The sequence below is a fragment of the Corvus brachyrhynchos genome, unplaced genomic scaffold (assembly GCF_000691975.1).
Source record: "Corvus brachyrhynchos isolate BGI_N302 unplaced genomic scaffold, ASM69197v1 scaffold28, whole genome shotgun sequence".
NCBI lineage: Eukaryota > Metazoa > Chordata > Aves > Passeriformes > Corvidae > Corvus > Corvus brachyrhynchos.
Genome location: NW_008246058.1, coordinates 3,193,856 through 3,218,797, shown reverse-complemented (window position 1 = coordinate 3,218,797; position 24,942 = coordinate 3,193,856). Strand labels below are relative to the sequence as shown.

The 24,942-nt window shown below is 41.1% G+C and overlaps 1 protein-coding gene across 12 annotated transcripts in view; it reads right to left on the bottom strand.

Moving 5' to 3' along the window:
- MTSS1 (MTSS1, I-BAR domain containing) overlaps positions 1-24,942 on the bottom strand; it is a 129,123-nt gene that overhangs the window by 102,244 nt on the left and 1,937 nt on the right. For all 12 annotated transcript variants that reach the window (XM_017746056.1, XM_017746061.1, XM_017746062.1 and 9 more), the window contains exons 2-3: positions 9,846-9,907; positions 7,042-7,115 (exon numbers count right to left, since the gene is read on the bottom strand). In XM_017746056.1, coding sequence (XP_017601545.1) covers positions 7,042-7,115; positions 9,846-9,907 — 136 coding nt within the window. The remainder of the gene's footprint in view (positions 1-7,041; positions 7,116-9,845; positions 9,908-24,942) is intronic.

Below are 24,942 nucleotides of genomic sequence, written 5' to 3'. Positions count from 1 at the left end.
CATCAAAAGGCTGCCTGAATTAGCCTGAAAGGGGATCTCCCACCACAGAAACACGTGCTACACTGGGAAAACCAACCACCAACCAAAACCTCAGCCTCCACTTTCAAATCCACATCCCATCATCAAAAGTATGTTTTTGCATCTTTGATTCTAACCTAATAAATTATCTGAAGGAAATCCTCAGAGCCATTTATGATTTATCCTCATTACTTCCCAAACTGGATGTTTAAGACATCGAAAGTCTGGTTCTGCTGCCACGACTTAGAAAATTCTTTACAGCTACAAAACCAGTACTTAGTTACAGAAGTGTAGGTGCTCTGCGTGAAGATGCCCCCAGAGATACAAATTCATCATGTAGCTGGAAACAACAATCCATCCATCCCAAGCCTGCAGAAAAAACAGGATCTGATATTCTATCCTCCTAAAAGCAACACAGCTGTATAAGTAAGAAGAGAGGAAGAACTACAACCAACTGTATGAAAAATTAACTCTGAGCTGTTCCCTATCCCCAAAATCCCAAAGATTTCCAATTCAGATTATAGTGAGCACACTTACACTTGGTCATGTGAAAAAAGTCCAGCCACTTCTTTCTTAACACACCTGCCCACTCCTTGGATGAAGTATTAAGCTTGTTTGCTTCTTCCTCCCTCACTCTTTTTTTTTTCTCCCTCATAGAAGCTGGCTTTGTATTCAAGTTTTCTGTTTAGCACACACAATCACCTGGTAGCTTTACTCCCTTTCCTAACAACATTTCAGTCTCTTAGCAAGCACCTTAGCAAGCTCAAAAAAATACTGGGTCGTAGGGCAAATGCAAACTACACTCCTGCGTCACTCTCTGCACTGTACCAAGGGGCAGCTGGCTATGTAAGTTACTATAGCAATTATTTTTGTCTATTGCCCTGAATATTTCTCCTTAGGTAGGAGAAAGCAGCACAAATGTTGTCAATGACCCTGAGCTAGATTTCATCTTGACCTCAAGGGAAAAAATAAGGCATAAATAAATAATATTTCTTTATGCTGAAATGCCTGCACTCACCCGAAGAAAAGAAAATGGCCATGTTATTTTTTATCTGCAGAGCAGCCCTTCCAAGCCCCTAAGTATAAAATCTAGTAATTAATAACCAAACCACTTGTCTTGTGTTTGAGCATTTAAGATGCTCATCCCATTTTGACTGCTCCAGCCAAACAGGTTCACATCAGAAGCAGAGTTCTCAGGGCGACACACTTGTTGAAAGACATGGACCAACATTTGCTACTTGTCTAGAGAAAGATGGGAACACGGAAACAGAGAATAACACAGCACGGCCTTTGTGATCTGCAGTTTTAGCTGTTGTAAAACAGAATATCCAAGTTCCATTTCTCCAAATGCAACAGATATGTAATATGCATCCAGCTGCAAAATTATCTGCCAATGATTCTGAATTTGGTCCTGTGTTTTGCATCATCTTCATGAAAACATATTGGAAGACTGAATGGTTCATTTAAATACTTTTCTTCCTGATTATTTTATATATGAAAATCCACAAAGAAAAAATCTGGACTGTGTTATTTTACTTCAAAGACTCCATAGGAAGAGTAAGTACTTATTACAAAGTCATACCTTAACTGACAGGAAGCTCAAATAGAGGTTTTGCTATGAGTATGAGCATCTGAAATTAAAGAGGAGTCAGAAAGACAAAGGAATTGGACAATGAGAATGCCCTTCCTCTTGTGACCAGCTTTGTTTTCACTCTGAAATTAGGCACCGCTCACCATCACAACTCCCCAGTCCATAGCCAGGAGCAAAGCAGTTTATTTAAAAAATGTTATACAGCTTTTAGGTCTACTGCTGTAGATTATGGTGTCTTTCCCCTCCCCAGGCTTAACTTCTGTTTCATTTTTTTTTCCCCACCATGAAAATAAATAAATTTTTTAAAAACACCATTCAGTACTGTCCATTACATTTTGCTGTGGCACCAAGGATTTACCATGCCTTGGGTCACACTGTGCCATATTTGCACTGAGCAAGATACTGGTTCAGGAGGCCTAAGCACACTTACTTGGAAGATAACAGATGCTAATTCCAGCCCTGCGACACTTTGAGCAGCTTATCACCTTGTAAAACCACTTCAATACATACCATATAGATCCTGGCTAAAATAAAAATGTATCACCCAAACTACGGACTATTTGAAGGGGTACTCACACGGTACCTGGAGCAACACGGTTGTAGAGTCTGCCCTGGAACACTGATCTGCAGCAAAAGTACTATTTTAAGCAGCCTTACTAAACATGAAGAGCAGTCACTGAGTAGTGCCATGTAAGAGCTACCTGACGCAGATACTCACAAATATTAATCAAATTTAATTTTCTAAGTAAAAGTGTTAAGCCATATTTACATTTTTGTGTGCTGTTGAAGTTTAATGACGCCTGAAAAAAGTACAGGCACTTTAATGCAGCACTTCTTCTACACTGATAAATCCTGCCACTCAAAAGGATAACATTAAAATTACTATGCTGATTTTGGATGCCCTGCTGCTCCTGCATGCCATGCAGACATAGGCTGAGTTTTGCTTCCAAGTCTACTCAGTGTCCCTTGGTAGCTGGCTGACCATCCACAGTACTTCCCTCCCCGACCTCAGACCCCTCAGTACAGCAGAGAAGGTCTCCCTCTCAAGTGGAATTTCCTGCAACTCTTGTCAGTAGCTCTACATTGCCTTAAAATCCTCTCAGACGTCTGTAAAATGAAAGAGATGGAAAACATAATAGATGTCAGAGTTACCAAAGGCAGGGAACACATACCTCTAGTAGCACTTGCCAAGAGGGAACTTCAAACAGCACTACAATCCACGGAATCCAACTGGCCAGAGAAAGCTGTGTGATATGCTGACACCCTCTTGAAGTGATTTAACTAATCTGCTAATATCAAACACACCTATGTATATGCAAAACCCTTCAATATGAATGAAAAACAAAAAACCACAAGACTTGAGTATCAGCTGCCTCATTAACAATCTCACTTTGAAGATCAATTTTAAGCTTGGGTAAATCAAAGCTTTTAGATCATCTTTCCATAAATTTTAATTTACACCTGTGCAGATGCAGGCAGGCACGACTGGGGCAGGGTTTTATCCATGGAAGCTGCCAATGGTGTATTAAGTGGATACAGAAGAAGTGTGCATGTCTTCACATCAATCTCCCTCATAACACAAGGAGGATAGTTACTTTTCACACCTACTTTTTCAAGTTCCTGAGCTCTAGTACTTATCTACAAAGGACATTCAAATGCAGCAGAGGCAGAAGAAGACTAGCATACAAAAAGCAAAGCAATTTACACACATCCTTTTACATACTGTTGAAACCCACCTTATAATCATATGTCACATTTAAACGTACAGTACGTGGGATGCGCAGTTCTTGCCTTCAAAGGAGACTATACTTGTATTGCACAAATAATCAGGTAAACAGCTATTAAATGAACTTAGGTTTAAATTTCTTCCATGTTTCAGAACTGATTCTGATTCAGAATTATTACTGATGCAGGTAAAAACATTAAGAATCTCAAATATTGACAGTAATAAGCCATGTGAGAAAAGCCTGAACTGAAACTCATGAGCATACATCTCCCCAAAAGGAAACTTCACTTTTAAGGTATTCCAGAGTTATTATTAATACTATTTAAGGTATATTAAGGATTTAAAGGTACCCTGAAGTACCTCATTCATTTAAGACTTTGTGAGCATTCTCTTTAATACTCATAGTGAGAGATAATACAGATTCCACTGGAGACTACTGAGTTCTGCTGGGCTTTATGCCAAACAGATGCAGCTTGAATAAAACAAACTGCTACATAGATGTCTCTATTTTGTCAGAGCTCAAAAATCAAAATATCTGAAGGAATTTTGTTTTCAAAAATCTCTGATACCAGCAAAAACAGCACACACTGCTATACAGCTAGCATTACTAGAGAATTAGCAACATAACTTGACAATCTCCCCCATTCAAATGATGTTTCTCAGATGACCAGACCCACAGAAACCCAACATTTTGGTGATACATGCATCAGAACCACTTTCCCTGTGTTTTCACTTGTCAGGCTAAAATCAAAAAGCACTGAACTGAGGGAACAGAACTGAGGAAAAAAGAGACTGAACTTTGCCTTGATACACATCTAAATGGAGAGACAGCAAAGGAGGAAGCAAAAGCTGAAATGAGCTGGTTGGGAAATTAATTTGTGTATTGAGTCACCACAAAACATCAGGTACTTCACGTTCAGGGCTTTTCCTACTTTAGAAGCTACAATGTGAAGAAAATACAGCAAAGTACAGGTTATCAGATTCATCCAGTCATAGGTTTTACCATAGGCAGAGCTCCAATTATGCCTTCTATCTGAGCTCCAGATGGGAACGTGAAGATTAACATCATTACCATTGCAGAAATAGAAGGAAGTAAATGGCATGGAGAGAACGATGCACCAAAAGAGGAAAGACAAAGCTTGGGAACAGCAGTAATGCCACACAAGGTAAAGATACCAGTTGGAACACGGACTGGCAATGATGGATATAAGCTCCCATTCTTGAACGCTTGGTGACTGAAAAGGAGATTGTCTCCCCTTGTGTGTGTGTGGACATGTACATCCATGCAAACACTTTTTCTTCTTTCAAAGCTAATGCTGATGCAAACAGATTAAAGAGTAGCCAGAGTGCTTCTGTTGACTGATAAAACACTTTCATCAGCTAGATCAGTGAGTCTTAAAATAACAGGCCACTTTCTGTAGTATAAGCAATTACAAATTAAAGGCAGCACCCAGCTTCACAACACTTCAGTCATCCTAACAAGGAACTAACGTTGTCCCTCCAGAGCAGGCACCTGCTTCAACATTTGCATATACAGTTAGGTCCCAGAAGTAGTATTTGGCTCATGCAATGATAAACCAGCCTTATGATGTAAAATATACCAACCTCCCTGCCATTGTCATGGGAAGTGCTACATGAGTCTCATATATCCCCAGAAACTGAACATGAACTTGCCTGACTTTGGTTAATCTGTTAACTGTAAACTTTGGTTTATCTGTTAACCCTCTAAACAGTGTGAAACACAGCCAGGTGTTTGATAATTTTATAAACTGGGTAAGTAACAGGCAAAATTTAACAAAGAATTTTTCACATTAGGCAACCCCTCAGAGGGAAAACAGCCTGTCAAAATTGCCGCATCAGAGAAGGAAAATAGTAAGTTCGTTCTGTGTCAGTTTTGGAATACAATTCTTTATACTGATGGCAAATCACATTTTTACTGAATTGTGCCCTCATAAGTCATAGGGACTTCTGCCATCACCTTCCATAGGGTCAGGTGTTTATCCCTGTCCACAGCAAGGTAGAACCATCTGTATTTGTTAAAGGACCAAGGTGCAACCTCAAAGGTAAACTTGAATGGGCACAAATGGAAGTTAGGTTGGGAGGAAGATCAGAACCACCAGCTAACCCAGAGCTTTCATTCATTGCCCAGAACATCACTTTCTAAAAATAAAACCAAAATTCCTTTCTATCCTTTCAGTCAGGGAAGGCAGAAGACAGAACAGAGGAGCTATACAAATTTGGCATGCCTGGATTCACAGAGCTCCTTTTGTAAAGGATGTGTTCGAAGAGATAAGACACAACACTTGTTGGACATGGTCCAAATAATACAGCAGAAAGTGTAAAATACCCTTCAAAACCCCACACAAGCCATTTTTGTTTAAGAGTGGGAGAGTTTCAGTCATTCTGGTATCTCAAATGCAAGTCCTATAAGCCTGCCAGCATAGCTAGAAGACAAGTCTGAATCATTTTGGTAGTTTACTTTATTTCCCCTTGGGAAAGCAGAAGGAATAGAAGAGAACATGCTTGAAAGAAAGACATGTTAGCAATCCAAGTTCTGCCTTGGGTCTCATCCTCAGTTTATTCCACTTTCTGTCATGCTTACTATTTTATGTGAGTAGATTACCTATAATTTACAGTAGGTATGCATATAATGAGGAACTTCTTATCAGAATGTAAACATTAGCTTTAGACAGGAAAAAAAGAATTCTTCCCTCTTGTCATTCTCTTGGTACTCACTCCAGCAGCTGCTACTACTCCTGTTAGCCAGAAGTGAAGGGAAAAGGAAGTCTGGCTGAGCTTGCACTCTGCTAATGGGAATGAACACTCTTCACATCAGCAGTATTACTTTCTAACTCTCCAAGTCAAATGCCAAGGGCACACTAGGACTTTAAAAAAATGCTACAAAACCTTTAAGGTTAAAGGTGACAAAAAGTTGTTCCCTCAGCAGTGATTTATCTGCACTTTGGATTTACTCTTCAGCAGCAGTCCAAGGACAGTGACCATGGGGAATGCCCTACCACTGCAGGGACATCTGCACATGATGCTGTGGTCACCAGGCATCCAGCATCAGAGAGAAGCAGCCTTTTGTCTCCTTCCAACTCAGCAATCTGGACAGAATGCCAGCTGCACTATTTTGGCTCTCCATACTCTCCAACACGCTTAGACTGCTACCCAGAGAAGCCCACAGCCCAGGAAAACTCATTTTGACCAAGAATGTCAGACTTAAGGGGGAAGGACAAGCAAAGTCTTTGCTCAAAGATGTAAGTACAGGTCATGGTCATCATTACTGGCAGAACCCAAAGGCCACAGCATCAGCCAGTATCTGCTCTGTCTCCAGCAGCCCTACAGTTATTTATTCCAGCTGAGTATCAAGCCTTTTACATTTATACAAGGTACAGAAGCGACAGTGAATACAGATTTCTGTAAATCTTGCTTTCAAATATTATTCATCAACGTATAATTCAAATGGTAATTAAGAAGTGTTCACATGATTGATGACACATTTAAATTACAGGTTTCCAGCATTTTTTTTTTCAATAAAGACAACTTCCTTTTTCACGTGCCACTTTTTCAAAGTGCAAGTCCATCTAACAGATGTCTCACAGATCTGCTTGTCAATGTAACAAGTTAAAACTTCTTTTTATTACGACAAATGGTATAAACCACACAGTGTTCTGTTAAACTCAATATTGACACATCTGCTTACCACGTGTATTAGTAGCCATGTCAGCCACTTTCTGAAAGGCATCCAAAAAGGCAGCAGCTGCTACTACTGTAGTCCTGAAATGCATACAGATAACAAAACATTAGCAGTGTCTCATTGATGCCTATTTAATTACTGCCAAAAACATTTAGGCTTATAAAGAATAACACTGTGAACTTGCAGAGGCCACAAAAAGTATTCTCTTTTATATCTGAACTTAGCCTTTTCCCTCCTTCATTTCTTAATCCCTTCCTCGCTTTGTGTTAGCACTATGGACTTGGAGGCAGCCACGCTAATTCCATGCTGAGAATTGCACAGGACAGGTGCTGTTTCAAAAGAGCACAGCCACCCTCCTTCTAGCTGATTTCCTCTGATGAACTAATATTAAGCAGTCAAACATGAAAAACAAATCTAACACACATTATACTTCACCCATTAGCGAACAAATTACAGCCACTGCTATTTTCAGGGAACATGCGTATTTTAAGAATAAACATGCACAAACTTCCTTTTATCTAGGATCCTGGCCAAACAATTTCCTGCATTTTTCATCTGTGGACCATGAGCATCCCTTGAAACAGAAAATTTCTTGGAAATCAGACTGATCTGGAGTTCTTTGACAAATGGAAAAGTGGGAAAGAAGAAAAAAACCCCTCCATTTCAAGAAAAAAAACCACAGAGCTCAAACCCACAGAAAACACCAATCCCCAAACCCCCAAAACAAACAAAACCCCTTTCTGATCCACTGCTCCTCCAAGCAGGACCCTTCCTGAGAGGTACACCAGCAATCTCAGACTTCACAATCCAAAGTGTCAACCTCACTAGTCCAATCTCCCTCCACGTCTGGAAAGCACACACAGACCACACATCTGTTCAAGTGGACAGCAAACGTGAGTTACAATTTTCCAGACACATTTGCTCCAGATAAGCAGGCCCCAGAGCCCTGAACACCTCAGGTCAGTCCAGATTTCTGAAGGTTTTTAGTCTGGTTGACCCAATTAAAGTGAAAGTAGGCCAGGGCTCTACAGGTAAAGCACAATTGTGCCCTCTCCACAGTTACCTCATGGTTCTGTTTCTGCACATCTTTTCTAACAGTAACTGATTTTCTCTCCTGATGGTGTCTGTCAGCCTTTTCAAGCGAAATCCAGAACAGGGACTATCAACTTCACTTTGTTTCAAGAGCTCCTTGCTTGCCTCAAAAACCCCGGCAGACCCGCAGGGAAGCTGATCCTCAGCCAGAAAGACCACAGGACTGCTTAATTAGGTCAGATTTTATGCAAGTCTCACTCCAAATATGCTCAAGGTACAGAGGATGTAACTGGCAGCATAGTAAATGGCCTACTGACAGCACAAAAGATTTGAACACACACACACAGAAAAAACCACCCTATGCATGAGAGGACCAAGCAAATGCATAAGGACTCTCCACATGCTCAGTAGATTAAAGGAAGGGCAGACCCCACCAACCCTGACAGCTAGCTAGCAATATTGGGCCCTGGAACCAGAAAATCTTTTCTGGGATTTTCCTTAACAGTGTTTGTGATGTTCATCTTCCAAACTTGTGGGTCACACTGTTATTCATGTACCATGTTGTTAATTATTAATTATATTGCTAATAACAAAGTTCCATTTCCCCAGTAACAAGATCCAGGAAGACCTGGCTCCAGCTCAAATGACATCTGCTGTCCTTTATCAGAGCACACAGAAATGAAACAGCAGCAAAAGGCTCACATTTGCTAGAAACAAACAGCAAATCCTCGAACACGGGCTTTCAAGCTGCCTGCTTGCATGTTCCTGTAGCACTGCACTGATTGAATGCAACACCACAGGACCGGGAAATAAACAAAACTATCCCTCATGCCATCCCAGAAAGCCTGTGTTTGAAGAGTACAAAAGGCTAGGAAAGTTCTCCATTTCTCTTCTTTCTCTACTTCCTCTGCATCTTCCATACTCCACTGATAGCTGGGAAAAGAAAGAAACCACACGCAAGTGTGGCATTTTAGGCAGGGTGTAGCAGAACAGCATTTTCCAGCTGTTTAGGGCAAATGAAGCTAACTCCCAGCTTCTTTGGGAATGGTTCATAATGCAACACAGAACCACAAACCAGACTGTCAATAACCTGTTGCCACTACAGCTGCTGGGGAAAAAACCCGATGCTTTGGAGAACAGAGAGGAGACTGTGATTTGGAGAGTGTTGTGAGGAAATTGAGCTTGCATTCGTATTAACAGAAACAAATTTTACAAATGAATGAATTCTAGAGGTAGAATTGGTCTGAGTGTGATACTTACGCCATATACTAAAAAATCCAGAATGCCATTTTCAAAGTATACCCCAAGCCCTTAAGTTTTAATCATCACCAATGTATGACCCAGCTAAGCAATTTTTTTCATTTTTAAGTCAGAATAAAATGCTGTTAAGGCTACCAAAGATTTCTTAGTATTTCAAGCCATCTTCTAACATAACCCCTCTGTATTCTACACTAATAAAAGGGCAACACAGACCTAACTCCAAATGTGTGCTCACTAAAGAACAATAGACTATCTTTCCAATTTTCCATGAAAATCCATGAAACTTAGCTCATTTTATGTTTATTATGTATAGCTGGTGGTAGATTATGAATTTTCCTAAATATATTAAAACACCAGTAGTAGTATTTGAAAAATTACATGCAGGTATTGACTATGTAATATGCACAATTTTACTAGGACCTGCTTAGAAAATTATCCTTGCAAAAGCTGCATTTAATCTTAATGTTTGCAAATCCAAGGAACTGTAGGGGATCTTGACTGTGTAACGTAAAACTTACCGAAGCTGAGACTGCAGTTTCCCAGCTTTATTTATAAAATCTTCCCACACTGGGTAACTTCCCTGCAAGAAAAACAAAACACAATAATGAACACTTAATTTGAGCATTCTGATTTTAATACTATAGATCAAATTAAACTAGATGTAAAACAGTAACTAAGACTACTAAATCCTAATCCGTGAACACCAAAATTGAATTCTGAATCCAGATGAAACAGCAGGTCCTCTGATGAGGCTTCAAAGTTTTTCTGAATAGAAACCCTGGGCAAGAGGGATTTCAACTGAAGCAGCAAAAATAAATGCCTTGCTTTGGATGGATACTGCAAAAACCAAGCCCACTGGAAGTGAGGTACTAGGATATTACAACAGCATGGAAAGAGAAGCTCCCAAAACTAAAGGCAGCATCACAGTTGCTGTCTACCAATGGATCACCTGTGTTTTTACCAGGTTCAAAGCCTGTATAATAAAAGTGTGATTTGACCAAGAGACAACCTCAAGCACTGCCTCAAGATAACTCTGTAATCGGACACAGAAAAGCACAGTGACAGCTCAAGACAACCAACTTTCCCAACAGCTGCCTTGTCACTGCAAGACCTGTTTCCAAAACAGTCAAAAGCCTTGGAGACAATCTCTGAATTGAAGCTGACAAAGCAGCATGGCACTGAGTGTATACAAAGTGCTTAAGAAGGTTTAATTCTTCTGGACCTCGAGTTTCCTGTAGAATTTTCCCCATTTTTTTTAAACTGGATTAAAAGCACAGGTTTTACTTAGAATATGGACACCAAGCATTCTTGCAAGTCGTGATGTTTATTTTCCAAAGTTAAAAAAAAAACAAGATTATTTTTTAGACCAAAATTGCTTTCTGCAGAGCAAGTACAATTTTTCCACTAACAGCAAAAGTGTGGTAGAAAGAAACCTCAAAATTTCACTTTGATTGGAGTCTAGAGAGTAAAATAAAATATCCCTGCTTCCTTTAATAAAGGTATAAGACTTGCTGTTACCAGAGCAACAACACAATATAACCCAGATAAGGCAGATCCTCAAGGCTAACATTACCCCAGCTCTGACTGGCAGACGTTGCAAGCAAGTGCAGTTGCTTGTAGCAAACTCAATCCACCCTTATAAACTGGTCTGCTTTTTGTAAGTAAACCAAAATCTATTGCCCCCACTGCCGTGAGAGACAGTGTTTTGTTTTCAGGGCAAAGACAGGACCTTCCCCAAAAGCTGGCAGACAAATTCCCGCTCCTCAGTATACCCTGGTAAGGCAGCTCCCAGACACCTGCTCAGAAGCCTGCTGGTACTCTACTCTCTGTATTTTTCTGCAAGGCTTGTGGGTTTTTGCTAAAAGGAAAAGAAAAAGGGAAAAGACCCCAAACAATGCAAAGCAGGTGTTCATAAGCCTTGTTATACCTACACATGACAGAACCAGTGGCAAATACAGAAGGGGAAAAGAGAAAATAGCAGTTATCTGGGTGGCAAGACCTAGAATATAAAGTGCTTTGTGCTAAGCAAAAAACTGTCAGACATTTTAAAAATGAAAGAAACCCACCAATTATTTAACAGAGGCAAAAAATGCTATTTCCTTAAACCTATTAGTCTTACTGCAATCCCTCCTCTGAACCCTGTCTCTCAATGTCACCTGCATGCTGTTCGTGCATTATGCACATGTATGCTAGGAGCCCTGAAAGCCCTGACAATCACCAGCAGGGCCCAAGGCTTTACGGGATACTCCAGCAAAATGCAAGCCGGCAAGCAGGCGATACCAAAGCAGCCTGATTATGTTTCCATCTCGCTGGTGTATTATCCACCTAAATGCACCTGATGGCTCCCAGGAGATTGATACCAGCTCTGCGTTTAGCTGCTTTCCCAGGGCAGCTTAAGACACTCCTATCAAAACACAGCTCAGGAAGAAATTCCCCTTTTTTTTTATTTTGTGGTCAGCCTGGCAAGCAAAATTGGAGAAATCAAACATTTCCACAACTATTTAATTCTTGTCTATAAAAATGATGTTTTTTTCAAACCAAGCCTGCTCAAATAAGCTGTAACAGTTCATTTTATTAAATAGTTTGCTATATTTGTTGGGTTGAAATCAACGCAGTTTGTTTACCTGGGCTCCCCATATACTGGCCGATAGCACCTGATCTCATTTCGACAGTAGAAAAATGGAGCTTTTTGTGGTTCTAACGTCACTGAATTAATACCTTGGCTGGTGGATTTTGTTGGGGTTCTTTTTTTGCTTGTTGCTGCATTTTTAAAGACAACCTTTCAGCAGTTTTACATCAGTGATATGAAGTCCTGCATTATCTGCTCAGCTTGCCATATCTTGTTATCTCTAATAAACTCAGCTGAAAATAAGAGGCATGTACTTCATCTGGGTTCCAGAATAATTTTCTCTCACTTTTCCCTGCTGAAGCCACATCCACAAGTTCATCTCTCCGTCAGATCATGAAGTCACGCTCTAAATTGTGTCATTCCTTTGAGCTTTTCCTAAGAACATTTCCACCACCCTATCTCTGCTGAAACCAAAACCCCCTTCATTCCTACCTACAGCAAAAGTGCAAAACACCTACCACTTCACAAGACCAAATAACCAAGGGTTTGTCCCATCTCCAGCACCTAGGAACCAAGGAAGCCATTTAGTGATGCCTGTGGGGACAAACCAGGGAGATGGCAGGAATAAAACTAGTGCTGTAAATCTGCACAGTGCCAGTGCCCTGGGCAGCAGCAACTCCTTCTCCAAGACCTCTTCGTGTGCCACCTGGAGCATGGCAGCCCCGCTGTGTCTCACCTCCAGCAACAGTTCTTGATTTTGTCAAAGCAGAGTCAAGAGAAATGTTAACAGTGGTGAAAAACACACACATCCTTGATTCAACATGTATTACTTTCTCAATTTAAACACAAAGAAACAGCAGGTGGAACTTGATATCTTTGTCCAAGATGTGCGTTTGCGACATAAAGCCACTTCTGAAGAATAATAACACAGTATTTTTAATGCTGCCTCTCCCAGAGCTTCCTCTGCTCCCTCTGCAATTTCCAATTTCAGCTGGCTGATGCAGAAAATAATTTTTCCCCCTTTTAAATGTCAGGGTTACTCAGGCCTGGTGTTATCTGTGAAAGCAGGAGGCCTCCCCCAGGTCCAGTCACGCTTAGGGAAGAGCCACAGCAGGATTCTGGGTTGCAAATTCCCATTTAGCTCTTCATGGATTGAAAAAGGGATCGATTACAGTGAGGGTTTGTCTTTTTTTCTTAAAAAATTGCTAAGGGATTAATCCAAGGACTATTTTCCCCAAAATAACTTTGTGCCCAATTATTTCTTCATCATCGAATGAAGAAATTTGACCTGTCCTCATCTGAATAGATGTTTCCCACTGCCATATGACACTCCATGGCGTCAGGGCCCCTGGAGCTCCTCAGTGGGGCTCTGCTGCCCGCCCAGCACGTCACCATAAGTAAGCTGCAGCATGCCATTATCCTACCCCATTGCTTAATTAGTGGGCGTATAGGTGATTAGTCACCTGATCCCACGGCCCAGCTCCAGCTAATCTATACCAAACACAGGCAGGGAAAACACGGAAAACACCTTTCTGCCTCAGGGCTGAGAAACAAACTGCTGCCTCGTGCCTTGTCACTCAGGTAGCCAGTCCACAATTAGGGACATGAAACAACTTCCCCTCAGGGACAGAGAGTGTGTCTGGAAGTGCCAGACACCAACACCCAAACCTGGGCGGAGTCCTCGAAAGCCACAGCTCCTGGACTGCCACAGGGAAAAGGGTGGATCATCATCATTCAGTGAAATCCCATCTGACACCCAGACGCATGGACATGGGCAGATGTCTTAATTTTTGTCCTACTTCCTCACCATTCAAATCTATTTTAATTGGCAATAAATTTCATCTTCTCCACTCAGGTCTGGTTTGCTTGTGACAATAACTAGTAAGTGATTTCCTTGTCTTTGTCTCAATCCTTGAGCTTTTTCTTACTATTTTCTCCTCCATCCCATTGAGGAAGAGGAGATAAAAAGCAGCTGGTCAAGGTCAGCCCACCACACCAGAAAAGAGCAGGCAATGATCACCAAGATGCAGCTTTGGAAAAAGAATTTAAGCCTTGGTTGGAAATTTTTTTCTTTTTGGTGAACCAGCACAACCGCCCTGCATAAACACAACACTACAAAAGATTTATGGAAGATAGTTTTTTCCTCTCTTTCAGTCCAGTGATCCCACAGCAGGAGTGAGAAGAGACACACATGAGAAACTCAGTGATTTCTCAATAAAGGAAGGGTAGATTTGCAGCAAAGTATCGTATTTACTGAAATTGTTATTGATGACATCTAATGGCAAGAAAGAACAGGTACCCAGATTGTTGTACCTAAGATTACAACTTGAGTATCAGCAGCCTTGAGTTTTAAAATGTTCTGTCACTCCTTCTGCCAAGAAGTTATGATTCTTCTTTTTCCACTAAGCAAAAGGATGCTTACTTTATTAATTTATTTACATGCACCCCAATTCCCATAGACAAGACTCATTCCATCTTCGAAAAACCCTTGACAGTGTTCTTTTAAGTGCTTTCATTTATCAGAAAGGCTTTTCAGCCTTATTACCAGTTCTTGCTGGGACATCAAGTACAAAGGCAGCAGTAACAGTTTGGAATCTTGTTCAGAGCAACAGCCCATCTAAATTTCTGGGGCAGGGGGAAAGAGACAAGGAAGTGCTCTTCAGTAAAGCAAATCCAGAATCTGATTTTGGCTGTTTCAGCTAGAGAGGTAAGAGAGAGAACTAGGAGAAAGCAGTGCCTTGTTTTTAGCTCAAGGGTTATCAAACCAAGACCTGTATGGCTTCCAGGAAAGTACTAACAATGACTAACTGCAAGACTTCAATGAAATGGGGAAAAAAACAACTACACAGGCTACAGGAGTTAGAACTTCTCCACCTCAGTGTCATTGTTCAGCTATGATAAGCTAAAAAGCTGAGTCCCAAACACATAACAGTGTTACAGAGCTCCACACCCTAGTAACACATCCAAATGCCATACATCTATTTTTGGAACAAAAATTGTAACTTGGCTTGTGCATGTGTCCTCCTACCCCTCCAAAGTAAATTATGCTGAAAACAAAAGATTTCTTTTTATATTTTTACCAGATAACAGAATCACAAGGATTATGAATGTCTCATTTCTGTGGCATTCACTACACTACCTCCAAGTAGCAAAGAGACTTTATTGTGCTAGACACCACACAAGGTCACAGATGTTACACACAAAGAACGGCAATCAGCAAGTATGGTTTGCACACAGAGACTACCACTTTTCCACAGTGAGGGGAAGAGGACAGGAAACAATAAAAGTCTGAAAAAAAAGAGGGAGGGGGAAAAAAAAAATAAAAGAGGGCTCCAGCCATAGATGTCTCAACACATTTGGAAGACACAATTGTTGACAGTCAGCTTTCCTTCTCAGGTAACATCTGGCACTGGAAGTTCTTCCTCTTTCCCAGAAGAATCAATAGTCAACTGGGTGAAAGAACACTCAGCCAGCCATAACTGCAAGAATTACAAAGTGCTACCAGACATTAATACACCCTCTGTTCAATCCACTCATTTAGCCAAGTCCATGACTCATGGATAGGACTGCCTAGACCCTTAACAAGTGACAAAAGGTCTTGCAAAATACAGGTGAGAATACAGAATTAGCATCATTGTGCCTGAAGTTCATAATTGCTCTTCTCCATCCAAAAAACTTCTGCTTGTTGGCTTTTCCTCTTTCTAGTGTGAAAAGCATCAAGGGCCTGTCTCATGAATATTTCTAGGCTGCATCTAAAGTCTCAAATCTTTCAACGCACTGAAACAGGAATTTTGCTGGCAAGAGAGACTTCACCCTTTATAATGACACAGATATATACACACCACCTATTCTATTACTCCTTGGTATTACCCACCTCATTTCGAATACACAGAATCACAGAACGGTTTAAGTTAGAAGGGACATTTAAAGAACATCTAGTCCATGCCCCCTGCCAGGAGCAGGCCTATCTTTCACTAAATCAGGTCATTCTCAGCCCCATCCAAACTGAACATGAACACTTCCAATAATGGAGAATCCACAATTTCTCTGGGCAACCTTTTTCACTGTCTCACCACCCACACTGCAAAATAAATCAATTTGTGTCTAATCTAAATCTCCCCTACCTACTCCCTCTTTCTTGTATTCAAAACCAGAACTCAATCAGCCAAGTCCCAATACTGATTTCAAGAGCATCCCATAGCCCGATGTTGTCCATCATCTGTCTTCCAGGGGTGCAGGACAAGAAACAATCAGTTTTGCTTCAGCAGAGAAGTTTCAGATTGCACAACCCATTCAACTATAAGACCAGGTAACAGGCAACTCTGAAAGGTCAGGCAGCTTCCTTTCACTAGAACTCTTTCAGGAAGAGTAACACATTTATATAGAGGTCTTGCAGAAATACTCCCACAAGACAAGGAAAGAGACCACCTGACTTCAAAGTCTCATCTGTCTTTCTAAGATAAAGATACTGCCGTGCACAGAGGAAGTTTGAGCTTAGCTCCATCAGCAAAAGGGACTCTCAATTTGTGCTAAACCCTCACTGGGCCAGGAATGAAACAGCATCAACAGCAAAAGACATGAACTTCACAGGATTTCACAGCAAGAGCTGAACACAGACATTACTGAACGGAGGAGCAGACAGGTACAGATACAGGTCTGAGAGATTATACTGCATGCAGGTGAAAGTAAAGGCACATCAAGGATCAGAATAAGATGTCATTTAACCAGTAACTACCCTTCAGGAAAGAAAGCAGGGGTAATTAAAATCAGAGTCTTATATCCATACATTTACTTCCATCATTTCTGCCTCTTGTTTAGGGAACGGCAGGATTAGGAACTAGTTTCCCTCAGCATGCACAGTATAAATAGGCATGCCAAGCTTTGCTTTTCAAGGTGATACATTATCACAACATTGAAAATTATGCCACAAAACACTACTGAAGACATCTTATATGCTATTAAAAAACCTGTCAACTGGATACTTCTATGTATCACAGAACCACTTGTTTAGTATTTTCAAAACTGTTTAGTTTTTAGTGTTTAGACGTTAGGACAATAAAGAAAACAGATAATGGCATGAAAAAAATCAAGTCTAAATCTTACACAAGGAAAGTCCAGAAAAGGGTATTCACACCACTGGGGTAAAAAACCCAAACAACACCACCACCACAGATACCCATTTTTTCTACATTCCTAAACCATCTGAAGAACTCTAAAGAATGCCCACTTCCCTTAGTAGCAGCGCTGAAATGCAGCACTACTTTGCAAGAACACACATATTTATTACACCATTTAAAGGGGGAGGGAACCTAAGTCTGGTACCATTCTGTTGTCAGAGCTCTGGAGCCTTTAATTTGTATTATAATAACGCCTGCACTGCATTAGTCTATGTTTAAACATCTCCAGTGGAGGATACCAGTTGCCCTATGGTTGTGACTTTAATTTGTAGTACAGCAAGGACCCATGAAAACTCATCCTGGCTTACAAATCCAACTTAGGAGCCTCCTTCTTTGTCAACAGGGACCACGTCAAATCTGTACTGTCCACAGCTCAGCTTCATGGTTTGTAAGATGAAAAAACTCAGCTCCAAAACAGTCACTTCACAGTTTAAATCCAAGACTGGGTAATTAGCAAACAAAAGTTAGACTCATACTGTGAGAAAATACATCATGCATAAACAGTCTCTCCCTCTCTAAACATAGGAAGTTATTCACAAGATGGGGGGGCGGTGGGAAACAACTAGCCACAGCTTCTGAAGACCTTTTATCCCATGCCACATTAAAAAAGCTGGACATTAAGTAGTCTTCCAGAGGAAGCATATAGTTCCACATTCTTCCCTACAGGTCTGAACAAGTTTGCAAGCCTGAATAGCAAATTTCTCCTCAGAGACTCATCAATACTGCCTTGGATCCACTCAATCATTAAGTGGCCACTGTTCACACTCAGCAGCTATTTTCTAAACCCACAATATTTCAGCTGGATGAAAACAAAGATAATTAAAATATCAGGAGGCAGTCATTCAAGTTAATACCTACACAGGATAGCCTCAAGCCAACAGCCCTGTGTTTGTAACAACACCAACCCCATTGGGGTCTCATCACTTCTTCCCAAGCAAGCAGAAACCCTAATTTCTGACCACCCACTCAACACAACCTCCATTCCACAAGCAGTAATGTCAATCTCCAGGAACCAAAGTACTAACAAGCATTTGAGTTGACAACAAAAGTATCTCACTGGGAGAAAGGCAGCAGCCAGGTACCCAAGTTTTCAATGCTTAATTAATTAACTTTGCCTCTTGACAGACAGTGAAGTGCAAGTACACTATTGCAGGCTACCTTCTCTCCATTTCACTCATGAGAAGATAAATAATCCCTTTCAATCTCCAAATCAGACCCCTGGTTTGCTCATGCATCCATGAGCATCCATGTGGCGTGCTCACAGATGGTACATGGATGTTCTGAGACATCACCAATACAGCTTTATTAACAAAAAATCCCGAATTATGCCTCTACACAGAGGGCTTCAGAGACACTACACAGCATACATGTGACTTTTGTGGCAAAAAAAAAAAAAAATATATCTTATGCTTGGGTGAGAAGCACGGTGGTAGTTTATGTGGAAGACAAAACGAGAACAAATGTGAACCTTTCTGTACCATGAACCAAGTGTCTCTAGTTATACACTCATCAGTAGCATTGTACACACCAACACAAGCTCATTCCCGCAAGAGTGGTTTGTTAAAGGATGACCGTACTCCAGCTAGCATCCTAGGATTAAAACCAACTACACATCACTTATGGTTGTTGACCAGAAGAGTGTAAAGTACAGAGCTCACACAAAACCCCACAAAACAGACAAATTATTCATGATCAGCTTATGGTTAAGATGTTCCAGTCAGGCTTCTCCACTAAAAACTGAGAGAGGTTCTGTAGTTTCAGTTACAGAAGAGGAGTTCAGGACACTTTTGTTCAGAATTTATAGTAATTTGTAGATGTCATCTCTTCTGCCTACAAACACCGGGTTATCACAGTGGTGAACAGCAACACATCTTTATCAGTAAAAACAAAGTGTTATGTATGTGAGAATAGAAACCTATTATACTGGGAGCTTAAAAAACATCCCCTCATTAACTCCATGTTGTAGATGCACCCAATTTCTTCTTGTCCTAGGGGGAGGGAGTAGAAGTCACTAAACCTGCAGCCATAGCTTGCCTTTCTGTAAAACGGGAGCCATTCTTTGGAGCCAAGTCACACAGAGAGCACTTTGAAGATGAAAGCTGCTATGGTCTTAGCCACAAAACTACTAGACATTTTGTCTCCAATCCTTCCAAACATCTTAGCATCCAAGCTATCTCAGCCCAGCAGGAAGAATTCCATCAATGTCCTTAAAGGTCAGCACAGATCCCAGCAAACAAAGTAGTGCTTGGCACCTTACAGTATCAAGGTAGACATAATTTTCAAATTGAAAACATACCCTTGAAGATATATGTAGCCTAAAGAGACTACTTCATTCTGAAGAGTAGCCTCTTTATGATACTAACTCAAACTTCTCTGTAGTCATCTTCGCATGCTCTAAAGTAGACCAAAAAGCCTTTTTAGATTTAGTTCCTATTTTGCTCTCTGCTTATCTTCAAGACCACACTGTCTTTGGGTAGACCATGAACCTTAAAAATGTTCTTCAGAAGTTGAAAACACATAGCATGCTGCTATGCACAAGTTTCCATTCAGAGATTCATCAAGAATACTCCACCAACTCTTGCAACTCCTGTACTTCAAAAAAAAAAAAGGCAAAAAAAAGTTGAGCTTTTCAGGTATTTTACAACAAATATTTGGGTTCAGTTCATGCAAACTCAGAGCTCAGGAAGGAAGCAGTAACCTCCACTGAATATGACCCTCTGTTAGGTATTAACCAGCACTAAGCCTGTAATTACGCAGACTTCTTGTTCTCCAACATTTGTTCAGTCAATTGTGTTTCATGCAGCACTGCACAATTCCTTCCACACTTACAACCTCACAAACCTTACTATGCGGTTCTTGGCATCCTGCCAGGTCTAAAAGGCATACTCTTAAGAGATATTAAAAATCCTTGCCCTGGGTGTATGTCACAGGATAAGCCAGCCCCATACACACTTACGTAGCAAATGTTCAGCAGTTGTATAAATTGTTAACATTCACACGAGTATTTGGATCAAGCAAACATGTGTTCCTAAAAAATAAACTACTCGTGAGTAAGTATGTTCCCAGCTATGCCCTGTTCCTTGAACCCCAGCGTTTAGGCAGGCATGCAGTGGCTCTCTTCCTGCACCATCTTCAGACTTTGCTGCATGTCAATCCCTCCCCCTCCAAGATGTTTACAGAAAGATACTGCAGCTGCTTGGAAAAGGCAAGAAACCCAGTGTATGCAAACCAACGGCCTGAGCAAGCAGGTTGTTGAGAGGCAGAGGGGGTAAGAAACCAGAGCAGCCAGCTACGCTCCAAATGCCTCAGTGGTAAAACCTTTAAGGAACAAAAAAAAGTGGCAAGAAAAGCAGCAAATTAACTCATTTAAGATTTTTTGTGAAGGGGAAGAAACACTAGTTTGCTAGGTTTGAGATAGATAGTTGTCCTAAAGACTGTTGTGTAAGGGACATGAGAGTGCAACATGGCTTTTCTCTCCCTGCCTGTCTGTTGCACACAAAACCATAGAATGGTTTGGGTTGCAAGGGACCTTACAGATCATCTGTCCCAACTCCCCTGCCATGGGCAGGGACACCTTCCAGTAGACCAGGTTGCTCAGGGCTCCATCCAACCTGCCCCTGAACTCTTCCAGGAACAGGCACCCACCCACAACTTCTCTGGATAACCTGTTCTCAATACACTCACAGTAAAAAAATTTCTTGTTTATATCTAACTGAACACTGCCATCTTTATTGAAGCCATTCTCCCTTGTCCTGTCACTCACTACACGCCCTTGTCAAAAGTCCTCCTCCAAGCCTCTTGTAGACCCCTTTTGGTACTCAAGGTGTAATAAGATCTCCCTGGTTCACAGAGACCTGCCTCTCAAGCCTGTCAAAGACCCTCTGGTTGGCATTGCTCCCCTCCAGCATGGTGACTGCACCACACAGCTGGATGACATCATCAAACCTGCTGAGGAAACACTCAATCCCACTGTTAATGTCACCAACGAAGATGTTAAACAGTGCCGGTCACAATACATGACACATTCATTTTTCCTTACAATAGTTATCATCCTTAACAGCTGGATTGAAACAAGCCCTTAAAATCATTCAACTGAACATTCCTAACCTCCACAGAGATCTCAAGCTTCAAATAAAGCACAGCTGGGGAAGAGCTGTTGCACTACAACATGTCACACTAAAATAAATTTGCCCAGGTTCTCTGCTACGTGTGTGCTGTCCCTTGGATTAACACAAAGGCTGAGGACTTGCAGCTGTACTTGATGTAGTAACTTGTCTCAGCAGTTCTATTTGTTCCATCAAATACTTTTTTCCACTGAGTTTATATTATTTGTGTGAATATCACAAGGCATTCACAAGCAATCAGGGATACTTAACAAACAACTCTTAATTATTGATGTGGCCACCCCTGGGTCCCAGCTTCTACAAAAGCAAGATTAAAATGCTGCTTCTCACTGGTCACTTCCTGAAAGGAGATAAGAGGCTGCAAAAACATAAATGTTTCTCATGCCCATATGTTCATGTCTCTCTCTTCTGCTTTGACCAAGAACTGCAGGACTGAAGGCAAAGGTGCACCACTGCCTAGGCTGGGAGTCCCAGCAGCAGCAATGGAGTTAAGGGTTCACCTCCTCTAGAGTATTAAAGCAGAGGTTACTGCCAGAAGCAAAAAGTTTATTTTATTGCGCTTTCAGCTAAACAAATATAAATAAGGCACATACACATATAATAAAAGAGTTTCTAAAATTTTCCAAAAATTCACACCTCCTTTGGGAACCTGATTTTTGTTGATTATCAGGACAATACCTGCACATCCCTCACATGCAGGGAGATGAATGAGACTAAGTGGTAACACCCACTTGACCCATAAAAATTTAGTAAATCCTGTGACTTGGTATAAATGAAGCCACAGACAACCTGTGTTCATCCAAATGCTCATTACTCATCTTCCTCCCATGCCCACCGCACAGGTGTCAGGTGCTGTGCATACACAGCAAGCCCCTGCTCTGTCAAAACACATGTTGGCAGAAGAGGCAAGACAAATAAACAACAAGCTAAAAGCCAAAGAAACACCATCAAGCAGGTGATGAACTACAAACACAGCCAATTTCAATGTTTTCAGAGGTGTTGTCTTTTTTCTTCAGGATGGCGGAGAACAATGTGATTAAAAGGAATGTAAAATCAACTCAGAAGGAAAAGCAGCATTAAAGAAAATCTGCTCTGCATGAGAAGACAAGTTCTTTTGAAACTCATCCGCAACAGGCCCTCCCAAAAATTAACTGCAATGATTTGCTTTACACTAAAAGAGATATTGAAATTAACAGCACATTGCAGAATCTCATTTCTCAATTGCCAGAAAAGAGTTACCATTCAGATCAAATACTCCCTTCCCACAGGGAGCTACAGAAAACTCAGCATTCAAAAACAAGCTGCAGAGCGTTTGCACGTAGCACACAAGACTACTCCTCTGAGGGGACATGCATTTTATTTTTGCTTTTATAAACTTTGATTGCTTTGAAAAACATCTTGCATAAGAGTATAACAAATCCTAAGTGCCACATACTCAGTGATGTATCGTAGGAAACACCAGGGCTGTGACAATGGATCAAAATAAGGATGGGATGGGCAGACACGCTCCCACCTTTATGATTCTTTAATCAGATCCTGAAATCTCAAAGCATAGAAACCCAATTCTAGAGCACAACAGCCAAGTACAATTCCCATTGTGGACTTTTCATAAACAACCCTGTCATCATGTACACCACCATATTACTCAACAAATCTGACCCTTGTTTTGTATGGAAAAAATGGACTTCCCTTGTCAGGGGATTGAAGTTCCAGATGTTCTGTTCAGCCTGGAGGAGACTGAGAGGAGACCTCATTGCAGTCTACAGCTTCCTCACGAGGGGAGGTGGAGGGGCAGGCACTGATCTCTTCTCTCTGGTGACCAGTCACAGGACCCGAGGAAACAGCATGAAGCTGTGTCAGGGTTGGACATCAGAAGTTCCGTCACCCAGGGGGTGTCTGGGCACTGAAACAGCCTCCCCAGGGAAGTGGTCACAGCACCTGAGAGATTTTAAGAAGCGTTTGGATGAATCTCTCAGGCAGATGGTGGGATTGTTGGGGGAGTCCTGTGCAGTGCTAAGAGCTGGACTCAATGATCCATGTGAGTCCCTTCCAACTCAGAATATCCTGTGACTCTATGATGTACAATAATGTGCTGTATAAACAGGATGTTTACTAACTGTTGTTATATTTACTCAATAACATCATTTCTCCAAATCACTTAACTTTATGCTGAGTTGTTTTGGAGCAGGTTTTGTTGAGTATTAGCCACAAAAATATTTTTGGTAGAGAGTGGAGAGAAAGTTGTGGTATATGGAGAAAACATTAAAGGCCATTCCACAGACCTCAGCCAGCAAGAGACAATCTTGCTGTCACAAAATGTGATGTGTTAGTCACACTGACATATATTACCCTTATGAAGTTTCAAATCTAACACAGTATACAGAGACAAACGGAAACAATCACATTGCTCAGAATTATAATCCCAGCTTCTGTACCCTTGTCAAGATCAGGCAGAGCTCAAAATTAACAACAGGTACACCTGAGCTAGTTCTGTGTTACTGTGAACAAAGAGAAAAATTAGTCCACATGTACTGCATCTTCATCACCTCAGCTGCAGCACCCATCTGCATCCACTGGCAAGACTTCAGAGTAATTTAAGCTGTTCATTAACCCTACCATCTTTACAACAAAGTTTAAGGTAGAGCAATACATACGATAAAAGAACCTGTGAACCATTTAGTTAAAAAAAAGGCGGATGCTGCATCAAATCCCTCAGCACTGCAGGGCATGTGGGGCCTTGATCACAGCCTGCGATGAGAAATAGGCACAGATAATGCACTTGGGTATGCGTGGGCAGACCCCTACGCAACATCTCCAAGATCCTGCCAGAAACCTGCCCACACAGATCTGACTACGTGAAACAGCACTTAAAATGCTAATTTTCACTTTACTACTAAAGGTATGATTAGTTGAAAGGTTCTGGTTAACTATCAGAAAATAGCTACTTTTCCTTAGAAATTGTTGTGTTCCTTTGTGCACAATTCACAAAGAATCCTAGTGCATCTCATGAGCAGTACAGCATCAGCTGCATCAAACCAAACTACAGGTAAAAATTCTTTGTTCTACTCATGCTAAATAATGAGCAGTTTTTTTAAACCATAACAACTACCATGCTGCTAAAGATCTGCAGTGATTTCTTCCAAACCTCCCCCCTCAGTTCACAAAACAGGTTCCACTACTACAGAGCATTAAGAAAAAAATATTCACACCTGTGCCCATCTTCATAAGCTCATGTCAACATGTTTTCTGATGAGCAGCATTCCCATGCAAGTAGCAATTTCTAGAAGAAAAAAAATGAATCCACAGAGGCCCACTGGCTTAAGAGTAAGAAAAACCAAATGCACCACTTATGGAAAGAAGGAAAGAATAAACATACTCAGTGTCCCTCTGTGATGAAACCCAAAACCACACTTCATCTGGAACAGAACATCTCCTGCGTGTTCCATGCACTGCCCACTAAAGTGATTCCAGGATTTGTGATCGTTTCCTGCTTTTGGGGGGGTTTCTTTCATTTTAAAGTGCAGTCATTATTAAAAATCCAAGGGGGTTGAGAGCCTGAGGACCACCACTGCCAGGTCTGCAGCACTATCCTGACAGATATACACAGACTCCCCCCTCCTCTCTGCAATCTACCTGCTCTTGACAAGCCACGCTTTTAATTAAATGTCTCCTAAGATCTGTTGAAAGTGCATATGAACACTTGCCAAAAAAAAACTTCTAGTGCAAACAGCTTCTCCACACCCTC